This window comes from Astatotilapia calliptera, chromosome 17, assembly GCF_900246225.1.
Source record: "Astatotilapia calliptera chromosome 17, fAstCal1.2, whole genome shotgun sequence".
In the NCBI taxonomy this organism is placed as follows: Eukaryota; Metazoa; Chordata; class Actinopteri; order Cichliformes; family Cichlidae; genus Astatotilapia; species Astatotilapia calliptera.
Genome location: NC_039318.1, coordinates 4,701,578 through 4,712,316, shown reverse-complemented (window position 1 = coordinate 4,712,316; position 10,739 = coordinate 4,701,578). Strand labels below are relative to the sequence as shown.

The 10,739-nt window shown below is 40.5% G+C and overlaps 1 protein-coding gene across 1 annotated transcript; it reads left to right on the top strand.

Annotated features, from left to right (window-relative positions):
- Positions 1 to 9,334: 9,334 nt before the first annotated feature.
- On the top strand, positions 9,335 to 10,373 carry LOC113009426 (uncharacterized). Its single transcript, XM_026147703.1, has 2 exons — positions 9,335 to 9,490; positions 9,834 to 10,373. The coding sequence occupies exons 1-2, from the start codon at positions 9,335 to 9,337 to the stop codon at positions 10,371 to 10,373; spliced, it is 696 nt and encodes a 231-aa protein (XP_026003488.1).
- Positions 10,374 to 10,739: the final 366 nt, after the last annotated feature.

The following is a 10,739-nucleotide window of genomic DNA, read 5'->3' as shown; positions in this document are numbered from 1 at the left end:
CTTACATGGCTACCAACTGAGTTAAATAAGAGGTTCAGATTTGGTCATACACAGTCAAGAATACGTATTTATTGTCCTAATATAAAACTGCAAAACAAACATCTGATCTTATTTTTACAGGTACAACATTGTCACTGACTTCTTTTTTTTTTTTAATTAATCAGTTATGGTTTATAATAGCAAGTGTGGCAACAGTCGCTATTTTCAAACTTTTTCCAGAATGGGACTAATTAGAGTGTGTGTTTATATTTGACTAAGGCAAATAGTCCTTGAGGTAGGTCAAGAGGTTGTAAGTAAATGACAGGATGTGTGGTCGGGCTGATTCATGAAATCTTAGTAACATTGGGAAAGAGAACTGACCCAGTCATCACCAACAATGCCCCTTCTGTTAACCACCACACTCACAAACACACACCTGAATGGACGCCAGTGTACTGCAGAGGGGAGATGTGCACCATTGCATAACAAAGAGAGAGAGAGATAAATGCAGAATGAGCGAGAGGCAGAATAAATGCTTTTATATCTACTGGAAATTCTATTTTATGACAGAACAACAAACAACAGTCTTTTGCTGACGCACAGTGCTACACTGGTGAGCATTGTAAGCTGGTGCAACTCAAACAGAAGTTTTCTGCAGCATTTAAAGTGTGTTAACAGAACTTATGTTGGATACTTACACTACTGGTCAAAAGTTTTAGAAAACCCCAGTTTTTCCATCTTTTATAGCAATTCAAGTCCAATGAATAGCTTGTAAGTGGCGAACTGCCAGAGATTTAAAAAAGGTAAGGTTACCCAACACTGAAAAATAATGTAGATTTCAGAATTATACAAAAAGCCTTTTACAGGGAACACAAAATGGGCTAACAATTTAATGCTGTTCTGCCACAATGGAGGTTGGTCCAGTCTTGAAAGCTGGTGCTACTAATTCCTACAGGTGTTCTAACCGTTCTGGATTACTTACAGTCCCATCTGTCTGCATAAAAGCAGTGTTGGAACACACTGTGGTACCATACCCTCGTGAGCATCAGTTGAACAGTATTGTACTGTAGAAAATAGTGTGTTGCTACAAAAATGGCGGGAAAAAGGCAATTAACAGTGCAAGAGAGATAGACCATCACAACAGTCAAGGTGTCAGTGAGTACAGTTTCCTTCACCATCAAAAGGCACTTAGAAACTGGGGCAAACGCTGACAGGAAGAGGTCTGGCAACCCAAAGCCACAGCTGAATCAGAAGACAAGTTTCCGAGAGTTAACATCTTGCATGATAAGCGGTCACAGGACAAGAGATTGAAACACAGCTTAATGGCCCTACACATGAGCACAGACACACACTGGACTAGGGATGGGTATCGTTTAAGTTTTATCCGATACCGGTGCCAAACCGGTACTTTTGAAACGGTGCTGGTGCTTAAACGGTGCTCAAACCGGTGCTTAAAGAATGGAGAACACAAAATTGTTCCAAAAACCTCTCATGTTCAGCTGTTTTTTTTGTAAAAAGATAACAATGTTAGCCTTTTCTGCAGCTATAGGGGATTTTTGGCATCACTCTTGGCTGGAAGCAGTGCTTAAACAATGGAAAAAACACAAACTTTGTCCAAAAACCTCTCATGTTTAACTGTTTTCCACTTTTTCTTTGGTCGTTTTAGCCTTTTTGGCCAGGGTGAAGGGAGTATCTGCCATCAAACAAGAAGACAGCCGCATGTAACTACGACGGTGTTTGCTAGTTCACTTTACATGCATTAATTTAATAACGTGGTTAGCCTACTCAACGTAAATTATACACAAACAACATTAAGCTACTCACGCAGAGAAGAACGGCTGCTGCTGCCATCATCATCCGTCATCATTTCTGCTACACTGGCAGGGCTAGGGGCCAGGACTCTACTCTTCGGGTTTTTGGGGGATGATGCTAACTCCGGGTCCAATAACAGGCACCACGCCCGCAGTAGATGCGCTCGGTGTGAGGTCTCGCAGCAAGCTATCAAATACGGCGCATTTTTCGGCTTTTAAAAAAGATGCTATGTGTCGCCAGGTGTTTCATCGGATTTGAGGTGTTACCTCCTTTGACAGTATCACAGTATCAGCTTAAAGCACTTGTTGCAGGCTGCTGAATTTGCATATTTTGCTGTGAAGTACAGCCAGACTTTTGACCGCTTCGCCTTGGACATTTTTAATCTGTAGCTCTGCTCTAAAAGAACGTACGTACCGGAACCCGCCTACTATCCTCGGAAACGGAAAATGATTGGCTAGAATTCAAAGTGTATGACATCTCAGGAAAAAAAAAAAAGCACCGAAATGTGCGCTGCTTTTCGGTCTGGTTACTACCGTTTATGTCAGAACTGGTGCCATCATGGCACCGGATACCAGTACCCATCCCTACACTGGACCTTTCTTTCATATGGTCTGCCTGTCACTAACCTGGAGATCTGTGACTGTGCACTCTCAGATCATATGCCTGCGTTATTCACTGTTGTTTTTACACATACTGCAGTTAAATCTCGTAGGGTTATTAACCCCTCCACTGCCGTGCAGTTTCTGCTGCTTTTAAACCAGCTCTGTGGCTCCATTAAAAACCAGGCGCCCTAAGGCTAAACCTGAGCTTTGGTTTAATGTTATCGAGCAGAACGCAGATGGAATTGTGGATCACTGGAATCCATTGATTCTGGTAACCACGTTGTTCTGATCTTGCTTGATTTAACTGCTGCCTTTGACACAGTAGACCAGAATATTCTCATATCTCAATTAAATGAACGTTCTCTGTCAGCCTTCTCACTTCTGCATCATCTTCTGTCATGTGGCGTCCCACAGGGCTCAATTTTAGGGTCACTGCTCTTTTTACTGTATTTATTGTCTCTGGATTCCACCCTTAGAAGGCATGGGATCTCTTTTCATGGATTTGCTGATGACTGCCAAATTTATTTGCTACTAAAGCAGAAGGATGGTATCTCCGTAAAACCTCTCTTCACATGTCTAGATGACAGTCAATCTTGGTTGGCTTTAAACTGGTTTGTGTGAGTCCTCCTCTGTTATTACTAGCGTTGGTTTTAAGTTGACAGCGATTTTGAATTGGACAACCAAATTAGAGCAGTGGTGATGTTCAGTTTTTACATTTAAGGTGACTGGCAAGAGTGAAACCTTTTCTTTCTAGGCAGCACTTTGAAACAGTGATCCATGCTTTTATTTCATATTGTCTGGACCACTGTAACTCGCTTTATGTGCAGATCAGTCAGTCATTGCTCTCACGTCTGCAGCTGGTTCAAAATGCCTCTGCACGATTGCTAGAAGGAACTCGTAAAAGAGAGCACATAACCCCTGTCCTGGCCTCACTGCACTGGCTGCCTGTGTCTTTTAGAGTTCATTTTAAAATTCTTATGTTTGTTTTGAAATGCTTTCACAATCTTGCCCCACCTTACATCGCTGAGCTTCTTCATCCCCACACACCCTGTCGGTCTCTTAGGTCAGCTGACCATCTGCTCCTGGGCATACTGAGATCCAGGACGAAGCTCAGAGGGGACAGAGCCTTTTCTGTCGTGGCTCCTAAATTCTGGAATAACTTGCCCTTGCGCATTAGAGAGGCCGCTTCACTGTCCACTTTTAAAACATGTCTTAAAGCCCATTTTTATTCTTTGGCTTTTGGCCTCAGCACGAAGTAGTTTTTCTTGTAATTAAATTAGTTATTAACTAATTCATTAATTATTTTACTTTTTTCTTATATTTGGATTTTATTTATAGATTATGTAATTTTATTATTTATTTCCAATGTACTTTGTGTTAGCTGTGGTTGTTTTAAAGTGCTTTATAAAAGATGATGATGATGATGATGATGTAGAAAGAATGCCACGGGTGTGTTCAGCTGTTATATCTCTCAAAGGTGGCTACTTTGATCAGTCAAAAGTTTAGAATACACTTTGGTCTATAAAATGATTCCATGATTTCTTTTCTAACTCCAATTGGTTATTTGTACGAACGACCAAAACCAACTTTTGGCCGGTGGTGTAAATTCTGAAAATGTAAAAAGCTCATGTCAGTAAGTATGCTGCTATTACGTTACAAGAGAGAAAAATTAACTCTTGCATTGATAACTTTCAGAGTACCCAGAGAGCGCCAATATATACTACCAGTTGAAAGTTTGGCACACATTCTCATTTAATCCAAAACATTTTCCCAGAGATGCTGAGCACTTGTTGGCCCTTTGGGCTTCACTCTGCGGTCCATCTCATCCCAGTCTATCTCGATTGGGTTTAGGTCAGGTGACTGTAGAGCCCAGGTCATCTGGTGCAGCACTCCATCGCTCTCCTTCTTGGTCAAATAGGCTCTTACACAGCCTGGAGGTGTGTTTGGGGTCATTGTCCTGTTGAAAAATAAATGATGGTCCAACTAAACTTGATGGGATGGCATGTCACTGGAGGATGCTATGGGAGCCTTGCTGGTTCAATGCGCGTTCAATTTTGAATAATTCCCCAACAACAAAGACATGGTGGGTGGAACCAAAGATCTCAAATCATCATACCAAAGCACAGATTTCCATTGGTCCAATGTCCATTACTTGTGTTTCTTGTCCCAAACAAATCTCTTCTGCTTGTTGCTTTTCCTTAGTCGTGGTTTCTTAGGAGCTATTTGACCATAAAGGCCTGATTCACGGAGTCTCTTCTGAACAGTTGAGCTAGTGATGTGTCTGCATTTATCTGGCCTCTAATCTGATGTGCAGTTAACTTGCGATTTCTGAGGCTGGTGACTCGAATGAATTTATCCTCAGTGGCAGAGATGACTATTGGCGATGATGGACTGTCGTTTCTCTTTACTTAGCTGATCTGTTCTTGCCATAATATGAGTTCAAACAGTTGTCAAATAGGGCTGTCAGCTGTGTACCAACCTGACTTTTGCACAACACAACTGATGGTTCCTCGTGTGCTGAGAGACAAAGAAGAAAACTTCAGAGAAATACATTTTCTTTTATACAACGTAGAATTGTGACCACTTGTCAGTTATGTTAAAAGTCAGTCAATAATTAAAGTGATCGCTGGGAAGCAGGATCAAGATAACAGCCAAAGAGCTAGAAATTGTGTCTGGCCAAACACTAGTTGCCCCTATGCATCATTGCATCTTACTGACACCACAAATCTCAACAAACATACCCAGATTGTTTGGGTGATAGCATCAACTGACAGAGACAAAGACGGAAACATCCTGAGAAATAACTGCACAAAGCCAAATGTCTTTCTTTTCGTACAAAGAAATGTAACTATTCTGAAGGTGGTCAGGTGAGAGAACAACACTGATTACATCCATTCTCTTTCAGTTATAGGCCAGAGGCCATCCCAGCTACCATAGGGTGAGAGGTGGGGTACACCCTGGACCGATCACCAGTCTGTCACAAGGCTTACACAGAGACAGACACTTACATTCACACCTATTGGTGGCAATTTAGAATTAACAATTAACCTAACCCCACTAACTATGAAGCCAGAGCACCCAGAGAGCACAAACACAGGGAGAACATGCAAACCACACAGAAAGGCCCCGAGCAGGTGGTGGAATCGAACTCAGGACCTTTTTGCTGTGAGGTAACAGTGCTAATCACTGCATCGCCAGTTTTTTTGTCTAGTTTGTGGATAGTTGATCATTTAGTCCGTTTATACATCATGGAACGTCATACAGGAGAAGAAAACTTGATCTGATTTTAATGTATAGCTGCTGCTGCTCAAGCCTCTTATAGTGAAGTTAACATTATATAACATCAGATGTGGCCTGAATCCTCTCCTCACTGACTCGCCTCCATCAACTTTTCATTTTACTTTTAGCTCTTAACTCTAATCACTTATATACTCCCACAGCCTGGCTGCAAGATTCACACTGGCACACACAAACACATATATTCATCCTGCTCTTGATGAAATCTGAACACAGTTTTTGCCCATATATGCCCACAGACAGTGTTGGGGAGTAATGGATTACATGAGTAACTGTATTCCGTTACAGTTACCGTTTAAAAAGGTGGTATTCAGAATACAGTTATTTTGTTGAAATAAAGGGATTACACAGCGGTCTTTTCCTGTTTCATATGTTAGGGTATGCCCTCTTTTGGTAATTCCACGCCGGTGGAAACCCAAACAAAACATGCATTAGGAGGCTCAAATGCCTGTGTCTCAATCTCGTGTCTTATAATGACGTGAGGAAATATTTTTGATGATTTAATATGAAGGCAATAGGCAGAGTGCTACAGGCATAGCCCTAAAGAATGTAGCCTCATGGGCAGTGCAGTGCGTGCTGCAGGGACTGCCATACCCGTTATGTGTCTGTGAGCGAGGGAGGGAGAAAAAGGAGAGTGGAAAAGTACGAGTCGTCACCGAGCAGAAACGGGAGCTGGAAGCATGTAAATATAATAATAACCACTGCAGCCAAAAAGAGTGCCTGACGAGCCCAGTTGTAAGTAAGCTATTAAGACTCGACTGTACACTGTGTTGCGTTGGAGCAGCCTTTCAACGCCTCTCTCTGTCTCTCGCTAGCAAAGTTGACCCAGACAACAAAGTAAAGCTAGTTTGGAGGTGTGCACCCAATCCTGAAATTCAGATAAATTTCCTTCAATTAAGAAAACTTCATGCTTCGCTGTGCTTCAGTCTCTTAAATAGTAAGTTCAATAACAGCAGTGAAAAGAGACTTTAACAGCAGGCAATGAAATGAGCCTATAAGTGCAGAAATCTGTGTGTCCTCATTTTCTTTTCTTGTTTTCTCTGTTTGATTTTTGGTCTTTGATTATGCTTATTTGAAGCAAGTTTTAAACAAAGAATGAGAGGCATGTACAAGAGACTGCTGTTTGACATTCACTTTCCTGTTCTCTTCTTGTTACAACTGCTGTAGAAGGAAGGAGAACATTTCTCTCGCTGTCTTACTTTCTCCTAGAGTTCATCGCTCTGCAGGGAGCTACAGGTGTGCGCCCAGTGTCCTTGTGTGTCACACCATGAATGTCTGAGGGATGAAACACAACATCACAGCAGGATTTCTGCCTTTGCATTCTGGTTTAGTTCTGCACACAGCACACAAGTGCTTTAAATTCTACTTGGTAAACAAGAACAATGTACAGTGAGACAGTATGTTGCAAAACCATATGTTAATAAAGGATGAGCATTGTTCTTATAACGAAAAATTTTAAAACAAAGTAAAGGTGCCTTAAACTTTCAAATAGCCGTTAGGGAGTTTTATATGCTTTAATGGAAAAATGCTTCTAAGACCTTTTGATCCACGCATACAATAAAAGTTTTCTTTATAAATTTCTGGGCTTGATTGCTTTCACCAAGGGATGATATAAATCTAAAAGACAACACAGTGGTAACGTCTTTAAAAATGCCTTAGATTGGCTGTAGGTATTGTGACACATATGCATATGACTATTACCAGAGTCTGAATCTACTAGGGGTGGGGGAAAAAATCGATACTGTGTAGTATCGTGATATTTTTGTTGTAATAATGTATCGATACAGGGACAGCAGAAATCGATATTTTTGTTACAAAAAAGTTTTTGTGGACTGGAACATGCTCTGACTTCAGAGCATGTTGATCAGCTCCTTTTTCTGAGCAAGAATCCTGACATTCCTTCACTGTCCAAATGTGTTTAACTTTTTTTTGGCAGCAATAAACTAAATTTAAGACATGTTTTATTTTAATTAAGTTAAACTTTTTTATTTAATGTAAAATTATATTTTGTTTTAATTTACTTTCAAATTCTTCAGTTGCTGAATGGGCTGCATAGTTTTCATAAATTGCATAGTTCAGAATAGCTATAATTGTACCAGATGGTTGCATTCAGTTAAGTTGGACTAGACTGTAATCAGAGATGGGCAGTAACGCATTACTTGTAACGCGTTACTGTAATCGGATTACTTTTTTCAAGTAACGAGTAATGTAAGGGATTACTATTGCAAAAACAGTAATTAGATTACCTTTACTTTCCCGTAGGAACGCTGCATTACTGCGTTACTAAAACCGTGAACTTTTTGCGAGAATGTCTCATGACAATGACGCAAGCGAGTGCGACGGCTATGGTAGCTCGTGTGTCAACAATAGAAAACATGGAGCGAGGGATAGAGTACGATCGTGCAGCATTTAATACTTGGAAATACCGACATTATTTTGAATTTGACTCTTTAAAAAGCGACAAAAACATAAGCGTACGTTGTACACTCTGCATCGGAAGAAAACTTCTTTCTACGTCGAAAAATTCCACTTCCAACCTGAGCAAGCACCTAGCACGCTGCCACAAGAATGTTAAATTGACAGAAAACCCCCAGGATCCCCTCACTGACGTGACCGCTGTGGCTACCACATCTACTTCCACCGGGCAAACCTCAGATGGACCCACTCCTGCTAAATAGGTTAAACTAGACGTAAGAGCGACAGGACTTAGTGCCGCTGAACTGAAGAAGCTTGTCGCTGCCTATATCGTCGAGGACATGTTGCCGATTTCCACTGTTGACTCTGAATCATTCCGACGCATCGTAGAAAAAATACCAACTAAAAGTGGTGTCAAGCTGCCCCAGAGAAAGTCATTTGTAGGATACCTTGAGAGAGAATATGACAAAATGAACTCTAACTTGAAGGCTACACTCGAAGAGGCAGAGTTTGTTTCCACCACTGCTGACATCTGGACGGTAAATAATAAAAGTTTTATGGGTGTAACAGTTCACTGGATTAATTCCACATTACAACACAACAAGGCCGCTCTAGCATGCAAGAGAATTAGAGGCAGCCATACCTATGATGTAATTGGAGCAGAGATTGAAGAAATCCATTCATCATATGGACTACAAGGCAAAGTTATTGCCACTGTAACGGATAATGCATCCAATTTTGCCAAAGCTTTCAGAGTATGTCAGCCCTGTCATTTGGAGTCTGAATCTGAAAATGAAGAAGGTGATGACGAGGAACCGACCTTTACTGATGTCATAGAAGCTCTTTCAGCTGCATCTGGTGATGCACAGTTCAGCCTCCCTCCACACTACAGATGTGCATCGCACACAATTAACTTGATTTCAACAAGCGATGTTGACAAACATCTAAATTCCTGTGCAGACACCAAGGCTGTATATAGGAGTAGCATTGCAAAATGTTCTGCTCTTTGGACTAAAGCAAGTCGATCAACATTAGCCTCTGAACAGGTGGAGGAAGTCAGTCGGAGGAAACTAATGGTACCGACATCCACAAGGTGGAATTCCCTGTATGAGGCCATTTCTAGAATCATCACAATTCCCTTGAATGAACTTAATCCCCTGTGTGTAAAACTGGGAATCAAGTGCCTTAATGAAAGGGAGTACCAGTTCTTGAAAGAGTACTGTACTGTGATGAAGCCCCTGACAGTGGCTCTGGACATCTTACAAGGGGATGAGTGCACCTACGGGGCTTTACTGCCAACACTCACAAGCCTGATGTCAAAGACCCTTGCCCTGAAAGATGCCCTCTCTAGAATGACAGCCAGCCTTCCAGATGTCATTGTAAAGGTAAGATTATTATTAATTGCTTTGGGTGGATTTGTTAAATTTATTATACCATTCACAGTGGGTGGATGTTATACTTTGTTTTAAGCAGTGGGTACAATTATTAAAATGATAGAATAAAAGACCAAATATTCACCCCTTGTTAAATATCAGGGACATTGATCATCATTAATCATGAATATTAATCATAATATCAACAAAAGCCTCAGCCAAAATTAAATCTCATACAGTATTGATAATAGAAAATATAGATGGTTTAGAGCTGTAAAGCCCACAAAATATTGACAATAGGTAATTATACAGTAAAATAATTTTATTCTTAGTTGCATCATATTGTATGTTACAGGCCATCAAGACTCGTTTTGATGCTGTTCTGGACAGCCAAGAAGGACTTCTCGCAGCGGCCACTTGTCCCAAGTTTAAACTTCGTTGGCTGAGAGATGAGCGTAGGAGAGAGTATGTGAAGGAGCTCCTGATAACAGAGTGTCGTAAAGCTGCTCCTGCAACTGAGAACACTAATGTGTCCCAAATCTCAGCCAGCCCAGCCGAAATGGACTTTTTTGAATTTCAGAATCAGCCCACAGAAAGCTTCTCAGCAGAAAAAGAAATAACTGACTTTTTAAGGTCAGGCTATGAGCTTGAGATTCTGAATCAGTTCCCAAATCTCAAAAAGATGTACATGAAATACAACAGTCCAACTCCATCCAGTGCACCAGTGGAACGGCTGTTCAGTTTAGGTGGATTGGTGCTTTCCCCAAAAAGGAACAGAATGTCTGATAGAAGGTTTGAGAAGCTTCTGCTGATGCGATATAACCACTGTTTCAGTCCAAAAGAAAACAATAAAACAGGTCTTTTTCAGGGTTGCCACAAACTGAGACTGGATTAACAGCCTGAATGTAGCATGCAATAGCATTTTCTGTTTTTGTAATCTCAATATTATGCCTCTCTGCACTTTACCAACTGTTAAAAGATGTTTTTGTTAATTTTATTTATTTATTTTTTGCTTTATTTATATGAAAAGATGTGTGTGTGTATACACAAAAATAATTTATGTTATATGCTGGAGTATGCAGAAATACAGTTTAAGCCTTTATTTTCTTAAAATATGGTGTAATGTGCAGAAATATGTTCAAATGTTAAACAAATTTATTAAAGTCAAAGACTGTTGAATTTAATTTAATTTTTGTTTGATGCACTGTTTATAAAGTTAAGATTAAAAGTAATAAACAATTTTTTAAAAAGACACTTTTCC